Genomic DNA, 25,094 nt, shown 5'->3' with positions numbered 1-25,094 from the left:
CTCACTCTTGCTCTTCCATGTGCCAATGCTGAAGATCACAGGCTCAAATTTTCCAGTTGTGTTGAGATGGCAAGAGTTGATTGGATGGAAGTTGTTTCAATTAAGCTTTGTAATAATCCGCCAGAGACAGAAAAGTCAGCTGAATTCACAACTTCTCTGCTTTCCTCATTGTTCTATACACACTGCAACAATGGTATTACCATGGCAACTATGCAGCATCACAATGTCTGACAATTTCTTTGATTTGAGCAGGGAGTGAGTTATATCCATAGAGATTATATTTCTATGGTTCTATTTGTCTTTGTCCTTTCAATGAATTTAATATTAGCAAAATAATTAATGGTTAAGTGAAACAAACTAAGTTGAAGGCCATTTGCCTACCTAAAAACGGTCAATTCAGATAGCGTAAATTTAATTCCCTAATATCAAATAATGTTAGTAAATATTGGCGCGTTGACATGTCGAACTGTTCACACACACACACACACACACACACACACACACACACACACACACACCTAATACAAATACATTGAATTGTAGCCTTTGAAAATATATACATCGATATTACAATACATACACAATAACATATTCAAGTTGAAATCACAAAAATTCATGACAATATGCAATATTAAGGAGATTCAAATAATTGTGTTGATTAATTTGCATAGGTAGGGTAAAAGGATGAATTTGTATATCTCTCAGTCCTGGCCTGTGGAATAGAGAGAAGGTGGGTAGGCATACTGGTAATAATATGGGCAGTTAGAACATGGCTTACATGCTTAGCTTGCAAACTGAAGATATCGCCTACGATCATTATCTTACTTACCGTTTTGGTCAGAACTTGAAGCAAAAGCTACCTAAGCATGAGCAAGGTTGCAAGCCAGTCTTTCGCGCTTCTCAACCATATTGCTGTCCAATGAAGTCGTCTGTGTCGTCATAAAGATGTTGAGATGGGGGCGTAGATTTGGACCAGAAGTCCCAGCAGCAGCTGAGCACATGCAGCAAAGATACTGATAATAACGAACCCCTATACATCTGTGCACTTTTCTTGAGTGGACAGTTCTTTAGCGACCCATATTAAACACGGCTCCAATTCATACATTCAATCTTCCATGACTTTCTACAGATAAGAAAATAAACGAAATAAAAACGTACAAGCAACAGGAAAATGCCTCAGGCATCCCCAATGTAATGAGCTGCTGTAGACTTCAGACCTGTGCATGGCAGTAATGAGTGATTTACATTAGAAGTGCCTAAGAGGGCAGTTGCTTGTCATTTTGTATTTTGACCTTTTTTGGAAGTACATACCGGCCATAACGGGAGTAAATGAAGATAGTTGCTCAGCGAAACTGCATATTTGGTGAGTGACAAACGTGTTTTAACGTTATAATGCTTGCAGAGCTGTCTAATGGGAGTTTGAATCAGAGCTTCCTGGGCGTTAGAGGAGACACGTCATACTCATCGTCTACATCTCTAAACGCACAGATACTGGGGCGGGTTTCGCTGCTTGAACCCCTAATTAGCCAGCGGTATTCCCAGACTCGGTGCTGCCCTGTCTGTGGGGTTCAAACCATTTCAGCACCATGGCGCTGTCCACTAACGCATTCACTTGTCGAAAGTTAGTCGACTCACACACACCTACTTGTATCCTAAAATCTGGCTTTGTGTCTGTCTTTTTTTAAATTCTGATGAAGGCCAAGATGGAAACGTCAATGATTTGAATTCTTCTAAATGAATTACTTCATCAGTTTCGCCTGTTTTGACTATGGGGGATTTATTATTCTCCTAATTGATGGGATGAATAGCTTAGAAGGAATGCATTAATGATAAACATAGGTTTGTACTATACTGATATAAATTGTTTCACATAACAGGCTGTGATTCATGTAAGGAACTTTAGGGGCTAGGATGAGATAAGACTTGTATTTCTCACAGATACGAACACTGCCCCTTTGTGATCTGTGAACCATCCTTGGACGTAGGAATGGTGTCTAAGGGAGCTGGCTCTTCTCACTATGACAGGTTGTTATGATAAACGTATGCCTGGAAACAGGGATGCGCTAAGAGGCGGGGGACTAGCCTGTGCGCCAACGGATTGGCTGAGTAAGTCTAAACCACGCTCAAGCGTCTACTCTGATTGGCCAGCAGAGAGGTGGGAACTCTCTCTCTGTAAGAGTATTTGAAGAACAATCTGAAACAATGGATTTAGTTCTCTGAGTGCCCTGCGAGGCATATCGGGGAGCCCGTATATACGAAACATCATATTTACCATTGAAGGTTTTATATTAATTAAAATAACTAGTATATCTTAGAAGTCGTGTTGACCTCTTTTGTTCCTAATGCCAGATTTGAATTGACGCAACTTTGACATGACCCAAGTAAATCCTATTCACAAAATAAAAAGGTGCACAACTGAGTTTACCCCATCGACTGGGTACATCAGTGGTCATGACAATTCAGTTTCCATCGTCTCTGGTATTAGGGTGGTAGCCTATGGCCAGTTAGAAAGTGGTTATAGAGCGCATTCAAAATGGCACCCTATTCCCATTGTGCACTACATCTGACCAGAACCAGGGTGCCATTTGAGACTAAGCAATTGCCTATAGTACATTTGCTGCTCAACCACTTATTGCTCTGTCCAATGAAAGCGTCATTCGTCTGTCTCGTCATAAAGATGTTGAGGCGGGAGCGTGGTTTTGGATCAAAAGACCTTTCAGCAGCTCGCATGCAGAAAAAATAAATCTTGCTTTTTTTGATGATTGGATTGGTATTTTTAGGCGAATAGCGACAAGTACAGTATATCTAACAGGGTTCTTTCTCACTGTTAGAATATTCCATGACATTCCTTCAACCTTACAGAATTTACATGACAATGACCAAAAGCTCACAGGGTAATGCAATGTGGAAAAAGAATAGGAAAAATACTCATTTCCAAATAGTTATCCATATAAAATTCTATGATTTACCATGATTGCATCAATTCCTCTATTACTTTCCGTCCGGAATGCATATAATACAATACCATGACATTCCAGAAAATCACTGACCTGTGCAAACCCTGATTAAATTAAAAATAAAGATACTAAGGACAATCAATAGTGGAAAATAATGATGACTCATATTGTCTTTCAATATCATTAATAATATCCTGGTTATTAACAGCCTGATTGTCACATTGACCCTTTTCAGACATCATCTTCATCAAATGAAAAGAATGCACCAAACACAAATACAAGACAAAAACTGACATGATTCTTTAATGAGAAATACACTAAACTGAAAAATTCTACAAACTGAAATAAAATAAAAAATTGTAATCTTATAATTTCTTGTACTTCTTTTTTACATAGACTCTTCCATTATTCTCCATGATCATAATATTTCACAGCACAATCCCTCCTTGGATTTTCAGAAATGAAGACTGAAGTTGTGGGTTCATCTGTCTAGTTGTCCTTCTTGGCCAATAGCAGCCTTTCCCTCCTAAGAGCCTCCACCTCTAAAACAGGGGACTGCTGGGCATTGGACACATCTGCCAATCTACGGGCTGGCTGGGGACACACCCACACACAGGGTCTCCCTATTCTTCCACACACACTAATATACAACAAGCACTATCAGTAATAAGAGTTGGTGTTCTGTCCAGGTTGTGTATCTGGGGAAAATAAAATAAAACACTTGTTATCAACACACCTAAAATGACTGGAAATGGTGAAAAGATAAGATTACATTTAGACTACAAAGCACAATATGCAACATAAGATAGTCAGAACTGTTGACAATATCAGAGGTTTCATTAGGGCACCAAACAGAAAACAAAAACGTGCATTTCTTATTGGACAAATCCAGGTAGTACCTCCCTTTTTCAGACTGTTGTCTTCTGTTTGGTGCCTAATGAACATGACCCTGGGGTTAGTACAAGGCTATAACAGATCTCACTAAAGTACATAGACATGATGAGTGTCTTTCTTACTTGAGAGTTGTTGTTGGAGCTGCCTGACCAGTGCTGCGGTCTGCTGCTGCTGTTGAGTCTGTTGCATCTGAGTCTGCTGCATCCCCTGTCGTGGGAACTGAGACACAAACAATATTACATTTTGGTCGTTGAACATACAGACAGACTATAACCTCAGGGCCATGTCATACTTCATTTGAGAGGAATTAACTAACTGTGACCATGACTTGGGACTCATTGTACCTTTTCATTAGCAACATTTAGAAAAAGAATTACGAGGCCAGAGAGAGGTCTGACAGAGATTTAGAATCCAAGATTGACTGATTGCCCGTCCAAAAACGCACAATGTGGGCCTTTGTGCGTATGCAACTCGTCCCAAAAATAGTTGACTTGAGTTTAACTTTTGAAAGACAAAAACAGACAATGTATGCAATAAAAATTCCTATTCATGCCTTTGTCTGGCTACGGCCCGAGCGTCTCGTACTAGTGAATCTCTGATATCAATACTCCGCGAGAGGGCCACAACTGGCAACGAGGAAGTAGTTCCCTCTAGCTCTCTTTAGTATCTTAGTTTCCTCCATATTACTTACACACATATTATCCTTAAACACTGAGTGTGAGAGTGCATTGACCCTTTTTTGCACTAATCTCTTTTGACTCATCACATGTTACTGTTTATTATCCATCCCGTTGCCTAGTCACTTTATCCCTACCTACACTGAGTATACAAAACATTAAGAACACCTGCTCTTTCCATGACAAAATTTTCCCTTATTGATGTCACTTGTTAAATCCACTTCAAATCAGTGTAGATGAAGGGGAGGAGACAGGTTAAAGAAGTATTTTTAAACCTTGAGACGATTGAGACATGGATTGTGCCATTCAGAAGGTGAATGGGCAAGACAAAAGATTTAAGTGCCTTTGAACGGGATATGGTAGTAGGTGCCAGGGCGCACCGTTTTTTCCCCGTGTTTATCAAGAATTGTCCACCACCCAAAGGACATCCAGCCAACTTGATAAATGTTGTAAGCATTGGAGTAAACGTGGGCCAGCATCCCTGTGGAACGCTTTCAACACCCATGCCCCAACGAATTGAGGCTGTTCTGAGGGCAAAAGGGAGGGGGGGGGGGGGTTGCAACTCAACATTAGGAAGGTGCTCCTAATGCTTTGTACACTGTATGAATAAAATCTATTTTCAATCTATCGTGCCAACCCAAACCTCTATCCGATAACATGGCTGGTGCCAACCCAGAGTGGCATAGTAGCCATGCCTTGCCTAAACCAAGCTGGACAAAAGCAGTGTGTGCTAACCTTAAACTGAACCATCCTCACTGAAAAGTTAGAGACGCAAAAAAACTGTTCAGGTCAGCGTGATAGTTGGACATAGATCTAGGCTTGGTAGGGCTAGGGTTTGATTTTGGACTTGTGGGGTGTTCCAGCAAGCAGGATCTTTAAGTTAAGTTAGCCGGCTAACAGTGACACATCTTTCATATATCAGATCTCTCTTCATTTTATGGTTCATTTTGAAAGCTAAATTTGAATGTGTTTGGTGGTTGTCAAGTCAATTATAATAATATAATAATAATAATAATATGCCATTTAGCAGACGCTTTTATCCAAAGCGACTTACAGTCATGTGTGCATACATTTTTACGTATGGGTGGTCCCGGGGATCGAACCCACTACCCTGGCGTTACAAGCGCCATGCTCTACCAATTGAGCTACAGAGGACCACAATTACCATGCTAATTTCAAATCTATATTTCTCGAAAAGAAAAAGTTAATTCTGAATATTTTGGGACAGTTAGCTGGCTAACTTGATCCGTCTTTTTGGAACTGCCCCTGGGTAATTTGACTGTATCATCCTCTAAGTGGGACGTACCATGGGCTGCTGTGGGGGCAGGGGCTGCATGCCCAGGGCCTGGTTCTGAGCCTGGGCACCGGGGGGCTGGGCCGACGCTACCTGCTGCTGCTGCTGCTGCTGCTGCTGCTGCTGCTGCTGTTGTTGTTGTTGTTGTTGTTGTTGTTGTTGTTGCTGCTGCTGAACTTGTTGGGGCTGGACCTGTTGTTGTTGAACTTGCTGTTGTTGAACCTGTTGTTGCTGTTGCTGTTGAGCTTGCTGCTGAGCCTATAGGGGACAGGGACAAATCCACGAACAGAGCAGGGTTACACCATAGTACAACTATACAGGAATCCTTACACTCAGTACGTCATGCTAGAGCACAGGTGGGCAAACTACAGCCCGCGGGTCCCGCGAGCCCATTCAATCCGGCCTACAGGATGTTATTTGGGTTGACTCTTTTGGGTTAAATATATTTTTTCAAATAACTTCCCTTTTTCTGGCCCGCTGAAAATAATTATACAAAAAATGATATATGTGCGGCCCTCTGTTGAATTTAGAAATCCCAATGTGGCCCGAGAGAAAAAAGTTTGTCCACCCCTGTGCTAGACCATAGAGCATTGAATAATTGTGGAAGTGATTATGTGTAGATATAGAGCACAGTGAGTGGCAATAGCAGTACATGTGTAGTTAAAATAGAATCAATCCACTGTTCCATGTTGGTCTGTAGTGTTAGATATTGCTAGTAGAAGACCTAGTAAATAGACAAAGCATACTCTGAGTGCCTGCTGTCTGAGGTACTGCTGCTGTGCTTGTTGCTGCTCGGCCAGCATCTGGTTTGGTCTCATGCCCGGGTGGACCCCCTGCGCTCCCATGTGGCTCAGGCCCTGCATGACGGGAGCCTGATGGATGGACTGGTGGGGAAACCTGGAGATGGTGGAAGAGAGACACGTTCAGAGGACCAGTACATCATCATTGTTTCACAAATACACCACTTTTTCTTGAATAAGGTCACTGTTGCTCATTACTACAGCATGAAACAAAAAAGGGTTCTGTGACTGCACTGTCAAATATTTGCATTCACGTCAAAGAAAATCAGAGTGCAGTTCATGGGGTGGGATAACGCTGTCCAGATACTAGGCAGTGATGCTAAATGTGACATAAAGCCTTGATATGTGCAAGAAAAAGGAGTGAAAAAAGGCACTCCATGAACACAATATTAGGGGAGGGATGATACCAGTATCGTGATACTAGTTAGTATCGTGGCAAGGAAACAAAACACGAAACGGATTTAACTTCTTTATGAAAACAGCCCTAATGTTGGAAACAAAAATCATTATGTTGTCTTCCAGAGTCACATTTATTCATTTTCCAAGCTATAGCACACAATATTTTACATAGAGCTGGTTTTTATATTGTCATTTTAGTCATTTAGCCGACGCTCTTATCCAGAGCGACTTACAGGAGCAATTATGGTTAAGTGCTTTGCTCAAGGGCACTGATAGATTTTTCACCTAGTCGGCTCAGGGATTCGAACCAGCAACCTTTCGGTTACTGGCCCTACACTTAACCGCTACGCTACCTGCCGCCCCAGGACCAAAGAGTTTGCTCTGCTTCGTGTTTTCATATTGCGATACTGGTATCGTCACAGCCCTACACAATATGAGCCAAAAGCAGCCAAAATATCCTTGATAATGGACAGTAGACTTCCCTCCTGCCCACCTCTGTGTGTTTTGCATGGTGTGCGAGTAGCCCGGTGCCTGCTGGTGAACGTAGCCGCTGGGCCTCTGGCCCATCTGCCTCAGGGAGTCCACCACGGCCGGGTTGGCCCCCGGGTGGCTGCCCTGGAAACCCTGGTTCCCGTACGACGGAGGGACTACACCACCCGCCTGGGAGGGGTGCGGCTGCATCCCCATGTGGGAGCCGTACGTGGTATAGCCCGGGGAGATGTTCTGTACATGGAGAGAGAGAAATCAGAATGTTAATGAAAATAATAGGACAAATATGCAGGGAGATTGGTAGAATATTGAATATCAGGAATAGAGGACACTAGTTTATGCATGGGGTCAATTTCAGTGGTGGAGGAAATAGAAGTATAAGAAAACTGGTTTTACAGATACATCTGGAAAGAAATTACATGGCATTTTGGCGAAAGTGTCTCATCTGAAAGACTTGCCTGAGTTTGCTGCATGGAGCTGTATTGTTGGTTGGGCGTCATCTGTCGCATCTGTTGTCCAATCATACTCTGGTTCTGAAAACGACAAGAGACAACGGTCATCCTCCAACGTTCTTAAAAAGCAATGTGCTACTTTCTACAACTGAAGTTAAACTTTTTTTATTTTTCACGGGCGGCAGGAAGCTTAACAGTTAAGAGTGTTGGGCCAGTAACCGAAAGGTCGCTGGTTCAGATCCCCGAGCTGGCAAGGTGGAAACATCTGCCGTTCTGCCCTTGAGCAAGGCAGTTAACCCCCAACAACAACTTCTCTCCGGGCGCCGATGACGTGGATGTCGATTAAGGCAGCCCCTCGCACCTCTCTGATTCAGAGGGGTTGGGTTAAATGCGGAAGACACATTTCGGTTGAATGCATTCAGTTGTGCAAATGACTAGGTATCCCCCTTTCCTTTCCAACTCAAATGTATCAACATGGCATGCGTAGTGAAATCCAGGTTCAAGGTCCTATTCTGTGAGTATGTTAATAACATATCTAGCAAACCCCTCAACGACTCACTGAGGTAGGTCCAGTCCAGAATAGCCTCTGTACTCACTACTGTCCCCTTCCAATGGAGTCTAGTCACTGCAGACTCACCAGTCTGACCTGTAGATGCTGGCGCAGGATCTGGCCCTGCGGTATGTTGGGCTGGGGCTTGTAGCCCATCGGATACTGCTTTTCCATGCCCATCATGCCTGGCATGCCACCCTGCATCATGCCCGGGTAGTTGGGCCGCGTGGGCATCATCTTGCCCATCTGAGGGTTCCGGGCTGGTCGGTACGGGGTGTCCAAACCAGGGCCCCCTGAAGGGGAAAAGGATGAGAATTTAAGTCAAAATTACAAAAAGCTTCAACAGTCTTGGGGGGAGCTACGGGGTTGCCGGGTTTTGTTCCACCCCAGCATTAAAGTCTGTTTCAGCTAATCAAGGTCTTGAAGATTTAGGTTGATAAGCGGAATCGGGTGTTTAGTGCTGGGTTGTAACAAAACATGGTGTCGATTGACCAGGGTTGGTGATGACCACAAGCTAAACACGCCACACTTAAACGGTCATGAGAGGAATACAGGTTCCAGTGTTTTTCCATGATAGTAATGTAAAAAACGAACTAGTAATAACTAAAACAGGGCCTATATTCATCAATATCAGAGTAGGAGTGCTGGCCTAGGATCAGGTCCCCCCCACCCCCGTCCATGTAACTGTTTTCATTACGATCTAAAAGGCAGAACTGATCCTAAAATCAGAACCCTTGTCTTAGACAATGATAATGTTGGCACTGACCTGGAGGCAGAGGCTGGTTCTGTGCGTACATGCCCATGGGCTGCTGGCTGTAGCCTAACCTGCTGTAGGGGTGAGTCTGCTGGCCCATGAGGATCTCTGGGGGTAAACCCGTCCCATACGACACTCCACCCTGGGAACGGGTCACATAGTCCTGGAGAGAGAGGACAAACACCTTCTATGAGACATACTACACATATACTGTATAATAGTAATATGTGCAACCACAATATCATCCAGCTTTTGCACTTTTAGAATGCATATTATTACACAAGGCATACATTGTTGTCCTTCAAATCCCTCTTCAAGATGACACTCATGAGTGCTCAGTGATTTCAGAGTCCATAAATCTATGAGTACTTTTATATTTCTACCATAACTAGCCTAATCCAAAAAGACCTCTCCCCTAGATCTGAAGGGATTGGACAGGTATAGGCAATATGGTTGTAACGCAGTCTTGCCTTCTGATAGGCTAGGTGGAATGTTTGCCACATTCTTTATACCTATCCAATTCTTTCAGGTCTGCACAAATGCCTAGGGTATAGGGCCTAGGGCTGTTACTGTGAACGTATTACCACCACACCGGTGGTCACGAGTCATGAAGGCAGTCAAATTCCACATGACCGCTTAGTCACGGTAATTAGGCTTGATTAAGCTCTGATGCTGCTGATGGTCATTAGTAGCCTACCAAACTTCCTAACTGCCTGGTACTCAGCACTCTATTGTCCCTCTAATCACTCTGACATCAATGCAAATGTATTTGAAAATCGCATCAAACACTTAATGAGAGCCCATGAGCTCATGTTGCGCAACATTTCTATACATTTACATTTACATTTTAGTCATTTAGCAGACGCTCTTATCCAGAGCGACTTACAGTTAGTGAGTGCATACATTATTTATTTTTTATACTGGCCCCCCATGAGAATCAAACCCACAACCCTGGCGTTGCAAACGCCATGCTCTACCAACTGAGCTACACCCCTGCCGGCCATTCCCTCCCCTACCCTGGACGACGCTGGGCCAATTGTGCGCCGCCCCATGGGTCTCCCGGTCGCTAGAGATCCTGGATTCGAACCAGGATCTCTAGTGGCACAGCTAGCACTGCGCTGCAGTGCCTTAGACCACTGCGCCACTTGGGGACCCTATAGGCTATGCAATTGCCAGAGAAAACAGAGTGATGGCCTCTTAAAAAGTGGTGGATCCCATTAGCTTTCTATAGGCTTGGCCTACTAAAGAAACATCCTCTCACTGTCAACTGCGTTTATTTTCAGCACACTTAACATGTAAATATTTGTATGAACATAAGATTCAACAACTGAGACATAAACTGAACATGTTCCACAGACATGTGACTAACATAAATTGAATAATGTGTCCCCGAACAAAGGGGGGGTCAAAATCAAAAGTAACAGTCAGTATCTGGTGTGGCCACCAGCTGCATTAAGTACTGCAGTGCATCTTCTCCTCATGGACTGCACCAGATTTGCCAGTTCTTGCTGTGAGATGTTACCCCACTCTTCCACCAAGGCACCTGCAAGTTCCTGGACATTTCTGGGGGGAATGGCCCTAGCCCTCACCCTCCGATCTCAAATGTTCTAATACTAAGCACATTGCTTATCTTTACAACAGGAGTATGAAAAATGTATGCACTCACTAACTGTAAGTCGCTCTGGATAAGAGCGTCTGCTAAATGACTAAAATGTAAAAAATGAGTATAGCCTACCTGGCTGGCATGAAAATGAACCACGGGAAATGTCTCCATTTGCTAGATGACATGTATTTTTCCCCCTGCTTCGAGACAGGTATTTCACACAGTGCCTTCGGAAAGTATTCAGACCCCTTGACTTTTTTGACATTTTGTTACGTTACACCCATTCAAAAATGTATTACATTGCTTTTTTCCCCTTATCAATCTAAACACAATACCCCATAATGACAAAGCAAAAACAGATTTTTAGAAATGTCACATTTACACAAATATTCAGACTCTTTACACAGTACTTTGTTGAAGCACCTTTGACAGCGATTACAGCATTGATTCTTCTTGGGTAACATGCTACAAGCTTGGCACACCTGTATTTGGGGAGTTTCTCCCATTCTTCTCTGAAGATCCTCTCAAGCTCTGTCAGGTTGGATGGGGAGCGTTGCTGCAAAGCTATTTTCAGGTCTCTCCAGAGATTTTAGATTGGGTTCAAGTCCAGGCTCTGGCTGGGACACTCAAGGACATTCAGAGACTTGTCCCGAAGCCACTCCCGAGTTGTCTTGGCTGTGTGCTTAGGGTCGTTGTCCTGTTGGAAGGTGAACCTTTGCTCCAGTCTGAGGTCCTGAGCAGGTTTTCATCAAGGATCTCTATGTACTCTGCTCCGTTAATCTTTGCCTCGATCCTGACTAGTCTCATAGTCTCTGCCACTGAAAAACATCCCCACAGCATGATGCTGCCACCACCATGCTTCACCGTAGGGATTGTGCCAGGTTTCCTCCAGACGTGACGCTTGGCATTCAGGCCAAAGAGTTCAATCGTGGTTTCATCAGACCAGAGAATCTTGTTTCTCATGGTCTGAGATCTTTAGGTACCTTTTGGCAAACTCCCAAGCGGGCTGTCATGTGCCTTTTACTGAGGAGATGCTTCCGTCTGGCCACTCTACCATAAAGGCCTGATTGGTGGAGTGCTGCAGAGATGTTTGTTCTTCTGGAAGGTTCTCCCATCTCCACAGAGGAACTCTAGAGCTCTGTCAGAGTGACCATCAGGTTCTTGGTCACCTCCCATGACCAAAGTCATTCTCCCATGATTGCTCAGTTTGGCCGGGTGGCCAGCTCTAGGAAGAGTCTTGGTGGTTCCAAACATCTTCCATTTAAGAATGAGGGAGGTCACTGTGTTCTTGGGGACCTTCAATGCTACAGACATTTTTTGGTACCCTTCCCCAGATCTGTGCCTCGACACAATCCAGTCTCGGAGCTCTACGGACAATTCCTTCAACCTCATGGCTTGGCTTTTGTGCTATGCACTATCAACCGTGGGACCTTATAGACAGCTGTGTGCCTTTCCAGATCATGTCCAATCAATTGAATTTACCACAGGTGGACTCCAATCAAGTTGTAGAAACATCAAGGATGATCAATGGAAACAGTATGCACCTGAGCTCAATTTGGAGTCTCATTGCAAAGGGGCTGAATACTTATGTAAATAAGGTATGTTATCTTTATAGATTTGCAAAAATGTCTAAAACCTGTTTTCGCTTTGTCATTATGGGATATTGTTGTTTGTAGATTGCTGAGGATTTTTATTTATTTAATTAATTTCAGAATAAGGCTGTAACTTAACAAAATGTGGAAAAAGTCAAGGGGTCTGAATACTTCCCGAAGGCACTAAAAATCTAAACATATAGCCCAACGTTTGTAGAACAACTACAGTTACATTAATAACTCTAAATTAAGCATATAGGAGTACCTATTTCTTTGTTAACCGCTCAACACAGAATAGCCGCATGTGCGCACTCCCTCAAATCATTTGGAGAAAATATCCTTTCTATTTTATTCAGCTTTGTTCAATTGTATTCTTCATTCTATAAAATAATATAAAATAATGCCATGGAATTCTAAGCAAATCTTGTCTGCTAAATTAACTAGTGTAGCCCACAGCCATTTGGCATAGCCAGATCACGACCTAACATAAGGACAACTCAGAGTATGCTATTCTGTTGTTCTGAAATATAGTAAATTTTCTTCATATCATGTTTCTTTAGACCTGTCTAAAATAAATAATGGATTTATTGTGAAGGTGTAGGCTATATTACATGGATTTACTATACTTTTTTCTAATGTAGATGTTCCAAAAGGTCTGCATCAGTGGCTTGTAGGCTATGTGTGGAAGCCAGGAGATGCTAAATGTGTTTGTTAATTAATGGTCAATTACCGTGAGACCGACAGTTATTTGCTTGACAATCACAATGCTGACTACATTTTGTGACCGCCACAGCCCTAATAGGGCCTAGCTAGTAGTTGTTCCTGGACAGCACCTGTGTGTCTCCCTCACCTCAGTTTTGCTGGACAGGACCTGTCCCAGTGTGTCTCCCTCACCTCAGTTTTGCTGGTGGACGGAGTCTTCTTCTTCTTGGTCTTTTTCTTGGTTGAGTCGGATGACACTGCAGGGACGCTCTTCTCCGGCTTCACCGCCTCCACCATCTTCTTCTCGTGCTCCTGGGGCACGGGCGTGGGCGGCTCCTCCTCCTCAGGGGGCAGGGGGAGGGGCTCCAGGTAGTAGCTGCGTGGCTTGGGCTTCAGGTGGGTGTGGTAGAGGAGGAAGCGCTGCTGCTCCTCGAACTTGGTGACCTTACGGTCCACGCGCACCGTCCCGAACCAGCCCCAGGAGAGAGGGGCCGAGTGCTTGAGGCCCTCGAACACGTCCCACGGAGAGATCTTCTGCTTGGTCGACACCTGGAGGCCCTGATGGAAAAGGAGAGAGAGGTGGTTTTATATAGATATAGATCACAATTATTGGAGACTGGTGTTGCCCCAAATTGATCCTGACAATTAAGATGTCTAAATGCATAAGTATTTAGCAGACCTGGGTTCAAATACTATTTGTTTTCCCTAATAAACTTTGAGCATTTGAAGGGGCCTGGAGTACCATATGGGCATGGTTTACAGATTTGGGACTATTCCATTGGTTTCATTACGCCAGGCAAGCTCAATCAAGTATTTGAAATAAACATAGTATTTGAACCCAGGTCTGCTATTTATGGAAGTTATTGAAGCCATTCCTAGTGAACAGCTGAAAGACAAGAGTTTATGAAGAACCATGTGGGCTAGAAATAGTCAATATCTTTGTGACAGAGAAACAGTAATACATTCAACAATTCCAAGGGTAAAAGCTCATAGTACTCACCTCCTTTTCAAAGCCGGCAATCTTGTTGCCCTTGGTGTCGATGAGCGAGCCCTGAGGTTCACACGTGATGACGTCACGGGTCTGCTTGGGCAGAGGGAGCAGCTGCCGCACCTTCTCCAGGCTCTCCGACTGCCGGTCGCCCAGCTCTTTCTGCAAATACACACCACAACAGTAGAGTTAGACACCTTTCGGAGTAGAGAACGAGCCAAACACCTTGAAATAAAGATACAAATAGTATTGAATTGAGATACTTCCTAGTGTCTGTTTGACAGTTGCTTGACTCTAACTGAATTCTAGGCGAGAGGGGACCTCTTGTGGCGAACACCGAGCATAACACCTTTCCATTGACTTTTTTTTGGGGGGGTAGATCAGCTTTAATATTGCAGATAGACTAACTTCCATCAATGTAATTGTCTGCATCACTTCCAATCCCATATATATATATATATCACACACACATTTACATTTTTAGTCATTTAGCAGACGCTCTTATCCAGAGCGACTTACAGTTAGTGAATACATATCTTTTTATACTGGCCCCCCGAGGGAATCAAACCCACAACCCTGGCGTTGCAAACGCCATGCTCTATCAACTGAGCTACATCCCTGCCGGCCATTCCCTCCCCTACCCTGGACGACGCTGGGCCAATTGTGCGCCGCCCATGAGTCTCCCGGTCGCGGCCGGCTGCGACAGCGCCTGGATTCGAACCAGGATCTCTAGTGGCACAGTTAGCACTGCGATGCAGTGCCTTAGACCACTGCGCCACACACACACACACACATATATATACACACTGCTCAAAAAAATAAAGGGAACACTTAAAACACAATGTAACTCCAAGTCAATCACACTTCTGTGAAATCAAACTGTCCACTTAGGAAGCAACACTGATTGACAATACATTTCACATGCTGTTGTGCAAATGGAATAGACAACATGTGGAAATTATAGGCAATTAGCAAGACACCCCCCAATAAAGGACTGGTTTTGCAGGTGGTGACCACAGACCACTTCTCAGTTCCTATGCTTCCTGGCTGATGTTTTGGTCACTTTTGAATGCTGGCGGTGCTTTCACTCTAGTGGTAGCATGAGACGGAGTCTACAACCCACACAAGTGGCTCAGGTAGTGCAGCTCATCCAGGATGGCACATCAATGCGAGCTGTGGCAAGAAGGTTTGCTGTGTCTGTCAGCGTAGTGTCCAGAGCATGGAGGCGCTACCAGGAGACAGGCCAGTACATCAGGAGACGTGGAGGAGGCCGTAGGAGGGCAACAACCCAGCAGCAGGACTGCTACCTCCGCCTTTGTGCAAGGAGGAGCACTGCCAGAGCCCTGCAAAATGACCTCCAGCAGGCACAAATGTGCATGTGTCTGCTCAAACGGTCAGAAACAGACTCCATGAGGGTGGTATGAGGGCCCGACGTCCACAGGTGGGGGTTGTGCTTACAGCCCAACACCGTGCAGGACGTTTGGCATTTGGCATTTGCCAGAGAACACCAAGATTGGCAAATTCGCCACTGGCGCCCTGTGCTCTTCACAGATTAAAGCAGGTTCACACTGAGCACGTGACAGAGTCTGGAGACGCCATGGAGAACATTCTGCTGCCTGCAACATCCTCCAGCATGACCGGTTTGGCGGTGGGTCAGTCATGGTGTGGGGTGGCATTTCTTTGGGGGGCCGCACAGCCCTCCATGTGCTCGCCAGAGGTAGCCTGACTGCCATTAGGTACCGAGATGAGATCCTCAGACCCTTTGTGAGACCATATGCTGGTGCGGTTGGCCCTGGGTTCCTCCTAATGCAAGACAATGCTAGACCTCATGTGGCTGGAGTGTGTCAGCAGTTCCTGCAAGAGGAAGGCATTGATACTATGGACTGGCCCGCCCGTTCCCCAAACCTGAATCCAATTGAGCACATCTGGGACATCATGTCTCGCTCCATCCACCAACGCCACGTTGCACCACAGACTGTCCAGAGTTGGCGGATGCTTTAGTCCAGGTCTGGGAGGAGATCCCTCAGGAGACCATCTGCCACCTCATCAGGAGCATGCCCAGGCATTGTAGGGAGGTCAGGCATTGTAGGGAGGTCATACAGGCACGTGGAGGCCACACACACACACACACTACTGAGCCTCATTTTGACTTGTTTTAAGGACATTACATCAAAGTTGGATCAGCCTGTAGTGTGGTTTTCCACTTTAATTTTGAGGGTGACTCCAAATCCAGACCTCCATGGGTTGATACATTTGATTTCCATTGATAATTTTTGTGTGATTTTGTTGTCAGCACATTCAACTATGTAAAGAAAAAAGTATTTAATAAGATTATTTCATTCATTCAGATCTAGGATGTGTTATTTTAGTGTTCCCTTTATTTTTTTGAGCAGTGTATGTACACAGTTGAAGTCGGAAGTTTACATACACCTTAGCCAAATACATTTCAACTCAGTTTTTCACAATTCCTGACATTTAATCCTAGTAAAAATTCCCTGTCTTAGGTCAGTTAGGATCACCACTTTATTTTAAGAATGTGAAATGTCACAATAGTAGAGAGAATGATTTATTTCAGCTTTTATTTCTTTCAGCACATTCCCAGTTGGTCAGAAGTTTACATACACTCAATTAGTATTTGGTAGCATTGCCTTTAAATTGTTTAACTTGGGTCAAACGCACATGCCTTTTGGCAAACACCAAACGTGTTTGCTTATTTTTTTCTTTAAGCAATGGCTTTTTTCTGGCCACTCTTCCGTAAAGCCCAGCTCTGTGGAGTGTACGGCTTCAAGTGGTCCTATGGACAGATACTCCAATCTCCGCTGTGGAGCTTTCCAGCTCCTTCAGGGTTATCTTTGGTCTCTGTTGCCTCATTAATGCCCTCCGTGCCTGGTCCGTGACTTTTGGTGGGCGGCCCTCTCTTGGCAGGTTTGTGGTAGTGCCATATTTTTTCCATTAAAAACAAATAATGGATTTAATGGTGCTCCGTGGGATGTTCAAAGTTTCTGATATTTTTTTATAACTCAACCCTGATCTGTACTACTCCACAACTTTGTCCCTGACCTGTTTGGAGAGCTCCTTGGTCTTCATGGTGCCGCTTGCTTGGTGGTGCCCTTTGCCTAGTGGTGTTGCAGACTCTGGGGCCTTTCAGAACAGGTGTATATAATACTGAGATCATGTGACACTTAGATTGCACACAGGAGGACTTTATTTAACTAATTATGTGACTTCTGAAGGTAATTGGTTGCACCAGATCTTATTTAGGGGCTTCATAGCAAAGGGAGTGAATACATATGTACGCACCACTTTTCCATTATTTATCTTTGAGAATTTTTTGAAACAAGTAATTTTTTTCATTCCACTTCACCAATTTGGACTATTTCGTGTATGTCCATTACATGAAATCCAAATAAAAATCCATTTAAATTACAGCTTGTAATGCAACAAAATAGGAAAAACGCCAAGTGGATTAATATTTTTGCAAGGCACTGTATTTTCCTTTATTACTTTCCAACCCCACCACCCCTCCCCTAATTGGAGTAAACTAGTGAACAACAACACTTAGGCCTCTACTTCCAGCTTATACATACTATACACATTTTATGGACACAGTCAATTTTACAATAGTTATATTTTGTTTGTTTTTACTCCTGAACTTCCTCTCCATTGACTTAAATACATAAATAAAATACAATAATAACGGAATACTCTGCTACATAGGACATATATTATTATATATTCCACATATACACGGAGAGTACAAAACATTAAGAACACCTTCCTAATATTGAGTTGCACACCCTTTTGCCCTCAGAACAGCCTCAATTCGTCGGGGCATGGACTCTACAAGGTGTCGAAAGCCCATGTTGACTCCAATGCTTCCCACAGTTGTGTCAAGTTGGCTGGTGGACCATTCTTGATACACATTGTTGAGCGTGAAAAACCCAGCAATGTTGCAGTTCTTGACACACTCAAACCGGTGCGCCTGGCACTTACTACCATACCCCGTTCAAAAGCACTTAAATATTTTGTATTGCCCATTCACCCTCTGAATGACACACATACACAATCCATGTCTCAATAGTCTCAAGGTCTTAAAATCCTTCTTTAACCTGTCTCCATCCCCTTCATCTACACTGATTGAAGTGGGTTTAACAAGTGACATCAATAAGGGATCATAGCTTTCACATGGATTCACTTGGTCAGTCTGTCATGGAAAGAGCAGGTGAACCTAATGTTTTCTACACTCAGTGTACATCCAGTGTGATGTGTGTGATCTTACCCGGAGCTTCTTGACCAGGTTCATGTAAGCCCTCTTGTTCTCCTCCATGCTGCCCTGAGAGATGCTGGACATGTCAGCAGCCAGCGTGCCGTTAATCAGCACACTCAGCATGTCCAGAACCGTAGTGAAGAGCTCACTGAGAGAAAAAAAGGAAGAGAGCGAGAGAGACGGAGAGAGGGAGAAGAGAAAATCACACACACGTCAGGTACTTTACAGATACTTTACATGTTGACATTACCATCTTAACAACAAATGAACACATGAAGTAAAGCTGATGAAGTTTAAAATGTGTGAGCAGGTGTGTTGGGACTTACTTGTTGGACTGCATGTCCACTGTACCGCTGCTGATGATGTCGAGGAGTAGCACAGCCCACTCGGTGGTCTGCTGTGTGCTGCGTTGTACCGTGTCAAACATCCCACCTACCTGGAGAGCAAAGATAAGACATCCAATTTCATCTTAAGCCTCGTTCACATTACCCATAAGCACTCCGTTACGTTGCGCCAGATGTCATGCATTTCAATGGGGACGTCCACAACGGAGTGGAATCGTAACGCCCCCTTGCGATTGAAGGCTTGTGAGAAGGATGCCACATACTTTTAAATTTTCCAAACTTTGCGTCGTCTTCAGTCCAGCCAGAGTCCGTCGAAGGACGGGAAGTTACCAAACCGCAGAAGATGAAAATATGTGGTGATGGCTTTATGGGATAGCTAGCAACTTGTAAACAATTACCCATTCCTATAAGTGAGTACTACGTTGGCTGTTAAGCCAATTCTATGACTTGCCTCCCGTTTAAGTTTATTGTGATGGTAATAGGGCTTGTTTTTGATGATCATTATTAGGTGGATGTCGCTACCTACAGTGGTATCTTCAACCTAGCCTCGCTTTTAGCTAACTTACTAGCTAGCCAGCTTGACGCTTTACAGTGCAAGCTAGCTTGACGCTTTACAGTGCAAGCTAGCTTGACGCTTTACAGTGCAAGCTAGCTTGACAGTGCAAGCTAGCTTGACGCTTTACAGTGCAAGCTAGCTTGACAGTGCAAGCTAGCTTGACGCTTTACAGTGCAAGCTAGCTTGACTTGCTAAAACGTTATAGAAACAAGTTGAGGAAAATATTACTAACAAGACATGTTTTATTATCAACTGAAACAGCATGCTTCTCCTGTCTTGAATGAAAAGGTCATATTTTGCAATCTCCCAAAATAAATGCCATCTCTGACGAGAGACTCTATTCCATCTTATTTTGCCTTGTGAAACCCTATCCTATGCTCTCCGTCCATGAAGGTGACGTACGGCGTAATGAAATACATCATGATGTTAACAGGGCATTAGTATGCAATTCAGAAACTTTCATGACATTCTTATCAAGGGCCAGAGAGAATTTGCATGTAGTTTTTCTTAATAGATTTTCGACCTCTACATCTCTTTGTACTTTTAAATGGACAAAACATCAGTGTTCTGTAGCAGTAACTAACTGGGTTTGAATTGTTTCCAGAGGTACTTTCTGTCCCCTTAGATTCCGTCTGGCCTTATCTGATATTGGACAATTTACCACTTTCAGGCATGACAGGGATATCACATGACTATGATAATGATGATGATCGTAGTGGTGACGAAGAAACCTCACCAGATTGAGCCGCAGCTTCAGTGCCTCGTGCATCATCTGCTTGGCCTTGCAGTCGTCCTGGTACTGGTCCTCCCGCCAGTTCGTTACAATCTGGAAGATGGAAATGCAGCCAATTGCATCAGTCAGCATGAGATGGCAGATTTTGCCAACAGTGAGCACACGGAGGACGGAATCCTCACTTGAGATGCACACACTTGGACTTTTGTGTAAATTGATGTCAATGAAACCGTTATGCACACAGATCTCAAGTTGGGATTTGGGCCTAATAGAGGGGGTGAGGTGGGATAAGAAGATGGGGGAGAGGCTGTGTTGGGTCTTACCTGCTGCACCTGGCTGTAGAGGGAGGTGAGGAGGCCCTCCCTCTGTTCATCCTGGCCTTTTAGACATGTCAGCACCAGAGATAGGAAGGGCTGCTGGCTCAGCAGAGACATGCTGGAAACAGACAAATGTGTAAGGGCAATACATCCACTATGAATTTGGAAATATGAAAGCTGGGGCAAAAAAATTATAATAATAGAGCAGAGTATTATGTTTCTGGATGAGAGTACAACCATGTTGATAAAATGAGCATTATTTACATAACCCAAAATAGCACCTCATAAAGCCCCTGTTTTTGACACCCACTAAAACAAACTTTTCTGAAAGAGGGGGCCAGTCCTGTGCTGTGTGTTTATTGATCTATACTGTATATCTGTTGGGACCATTACAAAAAAGGGGTTCCTCAGGGGTGAGTTGTCTGACCTTTTCTGTTTCTGCCGGTCCCTCTCCTTGCGTGAGGAGGATCCCAGATGCTGGCCCTTCTCCAGCTCCTCCCCTGCCGCCTTCAGGACGTGGCCCTGGACTGAGGTGGGCAGCTTGGCTATCAGTGGCGCCACCAGCCACACACCTGACCGTTCTGACGAACTGGGGAGGTACACAAACAAAAATAATGAGATGTTACACTAAGGTTAGATATCAACAACAATGAGAAAGCATGTTTGATGATCCTCGAGTATCCCCAACAATACGTATTTTTGTTGTGGCCCCGGACAAGCACACCTGATTCTACTTGTCAAATAAGTTGAATCAGGTGTTTTTGTCCAGGGCTACAACAAAGGAGGACCTGAGTTGGGAAACACTGCTTTAGTTAACTCAAATGGTTTTACCAAAAGAGATTATGTGAAAACTGATATTATCTGGTTGAAATTTGACAATTGCTAGTACCTATGATTAAAAACAAAAAATTAAAAGAAATGCTTGTTTCAATGTATCTCACAGAAAAGCTATAATCAAATAATTATATAGCAAATATCCATTTTACCATGTGATTTCTCAGTGAACTCAGTATTCCTACATATTTTTAAAATGGGAGGGAGAATTTATAAAGGTCACACACACCTCAACACTGGTTTCGTCTTGCTAGTGTTGTTGCTGTTGGAGGCGGAGCCTCCCGCGCCGGCCGAGCCGTTTCCTGAGGGGTTGCTGGAGTTCATCTCCGCTGACTTCTGGAACACCTCTATGGTGACCTTGGCGATGTTCTCCAATAGGGAGTACAGCTCCTGCAGGGAGACAAGGAAGACCAGTTCATCCACTTACACTCAATGACAGGGAATCTATCCCTGACCAAGATGGCTGCCATTACTAGCACATTCTACAGTTATGAAGGGTTTTGACACAAGCCACTTTCATTCTATATCGCTATGCACTCAATTGAACCAGAGGCACACTTGTGAACTTTACAGATGGATTGTATTCAAAATCTATATTTTGAGCAATATCATTGGGCGGCAGACCGCCTAGCAGTTAAGAGCGTTGGGCCAGTAACCGAAAGGTCGCTGGTTCGAAAAATCTGTTGATGTGCACTTGAGCAAGCACTTAACCCTAATTGCTCTTGTAAGTCGCTCTGGATAAGAGCGTCTACTAAATGACTAAAATGTAAAGGTCATATCATGCTTAATTTTGACTAGATGGCAGTGTTGTCAGTGTTTTGAGGGCCTTACAGAACACTGGAGTCTGGTTACTTACGTTGTTAGTACTCTGCTTGATCATGAGCTGCAGCTCCAGGGACGACTGTCTCATGGTCCACTGGTCCATGTTCTAGAGCCGGGAGGATGGGACACAACTTTTAGACAGTTGTATATATCACAACAATCCCCAAGCAGTTGTCACAGAGAGACTTAGCATCATAGTTTACCACGCTCCCTGTAGCTCTGCTTTAGTCAGCAGATGGCAGTAATGCCATTCAGAAAACTCAGAACACTCATGTACCCTAATGTGGTCCGCTGAGCTATGGCAGGGGTTCAGAGAAAGTTCACCAACTGATTAATTCTAGCACCCACAACCCCCCATTTCTAATGGATGTGCCGTCTGCTGTGCTCGCTCTGCCATCCCCAAAGATCATCTAGGGCTAACACTGATTCACTTACAACTGGCCTCGATGGCTTCAAAGAAACCATTTGAAAGCAATTTCCAGAAAAAGGTTTTAGGTCATACATCTGCTGCCCTTGAGGGAAAAGTGAAAAAAAGTATACTCTGCTCATGAGAAGTGCTGTCCGTTGTCAGGGCATGATTCCTTATTCTACATTATAGAAAGGCATGTTTGTTCTACATAATATTTTGTTCATCTGAATATTCCACAACGCGGCCCTGTTGTCAGTGCTGGGGGCTTGTGTGGGCTGACCTGGAGGATGCGTTTGATGCGCTGCCTCTGGGGGTTGTCCCCCTCCTCACTGTCCAGCTGGCGGTGGGGGTAGCAGATGAGCTGCAGCAGCCGCTGGGCCTGGATGTTGACCAGCACCGGGTCCTGCAGGGCACTGCTGTCCTCCGACAGGGACTTGAGACAGCGCTCGCCCACCCACTCCTGATGGAGGAGGATCGAGGGAGAGATGTGTGATGAGAGAGAGAGATCACCAAGGGGTATATACACTGAACAGGGTTTGGGCCCATTCCGTTTTCAATTCAGTCAATGTAGAACGTGAATCAAAATGAAACTCATAATTAGAAAACTCCATATTGTTTCCTATGAGGATTTTTTTATTCAGTACTTTACTGGAATTTCAAATCATTTTCTTAATTGACTGAGTTGTTTTCTTTACCATTATACACAATCTGTTGACGAAAGCTGGGCACACTCACTTTTATTTTATGTTAAGAGCACATTTTGATTTACAAAGACTGCCTGTTAAAACTCGGCAACTACCATTAAACAATATGCTTCTCTGTGGAACACACAAGTAGAGGGCATCACTCAAGTTTGTAATTGTTGGTGTTGTGGAGGAAAGGAGTGGACTAAGGGGTGGGTCAACCTTGACTCATGAGAGTATCAGGCAGAGGCGCCTCAGACGAAGAAGTAGAGGACCATCCTCCTCAATGAATTTCAGAAAAATTTAAATAGTGAAACATTTAAAAAAGTTATCCTTTTTAGATAAAACTATACACGTCACCAAATAATTAATTCAAACACACTGTTTTGCAATGAAGGTCTACAGTAGCCTCAACAGCACTCTCTGGGGTAGCGCCATGGTGTAGCCGGAGGACAGCTAGTTTCCATCCTCCTCTAAGTACATACATACACACACACACACACACACACACACACACACACACACACACACACACGAGTCAAAAGTTTGGACACCTACTCATTCCAGGGTTTTTCTATATTTTTTACTGTATTGTATATTTGAGATTCTTCAAAGTAGCCACCCATACCATAACCACTACACACAGCCTACATCGTTGTCACCATATTAGCTGACGTCATAGTAAACATAGCTACTAGAACTAACGCATTAGTAAACCCGTTACAATCATGCAGTACAGTGTACAGCAAGCAGTTTAGCAGTTACACCAGCAGGCCCATATATACACACACAGTACCAGTCAAAAGTCTGGACACAGCTACTGATTCAAGGGTTTTTCTTTATTTTTACTATTTTCTACACTGTAGAATAATAGTGAAGACATCAAAACTATGAAATAACACACTTAACCAGCATGGCTACCACAGAATTCTGCAGCTATACGCCATCCCATCTGGGTTAAGGCTTAGTGGGACTATCATTTGTTTTTCAACAGGACAATGACCCAACACACCTCCAGGCTGTGTAAGGGCTATTTGACCAAGAAGGAGAGTGATGGAGTGCTGCATCAGACGACCTGGCCTCCACAATCACCCGACCTCAACCCAATTGAGATGGTTTGACATGAGTTGGACCGCATATTGAAGGAAACGCAGCCAACAAGTGCTCAGCATATGTGGGAACTCCTTCAAGACTGTTGGAAAAGCATTCCAGGTGAAGCTGGTTGAAAGAATGCCAAGAGTGTGCAAAGCTGTCAAGGCAAAGAGCGGCTACATTGAAGAATCTAAAATCTAAAATATATTTTGATTTGTTTAACACTTTTTTGTTTACTACATGATTCCGTATGTGTTATTTCATAGTTTTGATGTCTTCACTATTATTCTACAATGTAGAAAATAGTAAAAATAAAGAAAAACCCTTGAATAAGTAGGTGTGTCAAAACTTCTATATATATATTTATTCAGAGCCATATCCCTGTAATGCTTAGAGAAGATTTTATGACAAATGTTATTGAAGTGTTGCGGTTGCAGGTTCACTTGGCACATCTAAAGCCTTTTCTTTTGGGGTGTTGCAATAGGCCACCAAGTGCTAATAGTCAGTATCTAAATAATGTGTGTGTGAAATGCTTGATAGTGTATGTGATGTAAACAGAGAGGTCTACTTTCTTGGGGACCTGAATATTGACTGGTTTTCATCAAGCTGTCCGCTCAAGAGGAAGCTTCTAACTGTAACCAGTGCCTGTAACCTGGTTCAGGTTATTAATCAACCTACCAGGGTGTTTACAAACACTACAGGAACAAGATCATCCACATGTATCGATCACATTTTTACTAATACTGAAGAACTTTGTTCTAAAGCTATATCCGTACACATTAGATGCAGTGATCACAATATAGTGGCTATATCCAGGAAAGCCAAAGTTCCAAAAGCTGGGCCTAAAATAGTGTATAAGAGATCCTACAAAAGATTTTGCTGTGAG

General features: G+C 43.7%; 1 protein-coding gene across 1 annotated transcript in view; it reads right to left on the bottom strand.

Moving 5' to 3' along the window:
• Nucleotides 1–3,244: 3,244 nt before the first annotated feature.
• The window catches only part of LOC121534917 (mediator of RNA polymerase II transcription subunit 12), a 71,659-nt gene continuing 49,809 nt past the window's right edge, over nucleotides 3,245–25,094 (bottom strand). The window contains exons 27-44 of the mRNA XM_041841542.2: nucleotides 22,714–22,893; nucleotides 22,059–22,130; nucleotides 21,432–21,592; nucleotides 20,796–20,957; nucleotides 20,375–20,486; nucleotides 20,055–20,144; nucleotides 18,745–18,854; nucleotides 18,431–18,566; nucleotides 14,164–14,313; nucleotides 13,356–13,721; nucleotides 9,279–9,429; nucleotides 8,600–8,805; nucleotides 7,969–8,043; nucleotides 7,515–7,744; nucleotides 6,569–6,719; nucleotides 5,835–6,080; nucleotides 3,974–4,070; nucleotides 3,245–3,655 (exon numbers count right to left, since the gene is read on the bottom strand). Coding sequence (XP_041697476.2) covers nucleotides 3,618–3,655; nucleotides 3,974–4,070; nucleotides 5,835–6,080; nucleotides 6,569–6,719; nucleotides 7,515–7,744; nucleotides 7,969–8,043; nucleotides 8,600–8,805; nucleotides 9,279–9,429; nucleotides 13,356–13,721; nucleotides 14,164–14,313; nucleotides 18,431–18,566; nucleotides 18,745–18,854; nucleotides 20,055–20,144; nucleotides 20,375–20,486; nucleotides 20,796–20,957; nucleotides 21,432–21,592; nucleotides 22,059–22,130; nucleotides 22,714–22,893 — 2,733 coding nt within the window. The 3' untranslated portion in view covers nucleotides 3,245–3,617. The remainder of the gene's footprint in view (nucleotides 3,656–3,973; nucleotides 4,071–5,834; nucleotides 6,081–6,568; nucleotides 6,720–7,514; nucleotides 7,745–7,968; nucleotides 8,044–8,599; nucleotides 8,806–9,278; nucleotides 9,430–13,355; nucleotides 13,722–14,163; nucleotides 14,314–18,430; nucleotides 18,567–18,744; nucleotides 18,855–20,054; nucleotides 20,145–20,374; nucleotides 20,487–20,795; nucleotides 20,958–21,431; nucleotides 21,593–22,058; nucleotides 22,131–22,713; nucleotides 22,894–25,094) is intronic.

Source organism: Coregonus clupeaformis, chromosome 2, assembly GCF_020615455.1.
Source record: "Coregonus clupeaformis isolate EN_2021a chromosome 2, ASM2061545v1, whole genome shotgun sequence".
Lineage (NCBI taxonomy): Eukaryota > Metazoa > Chordata > Actinopteri > Salmoniformes > Salmonidae > Coregonus > Coregonus clupeaformis.
The sequence above is the reverse complement of the archived record's forward strand: the minus strand, read 5'-3'. Positions and strand labels throughout refer to the sequence as shown.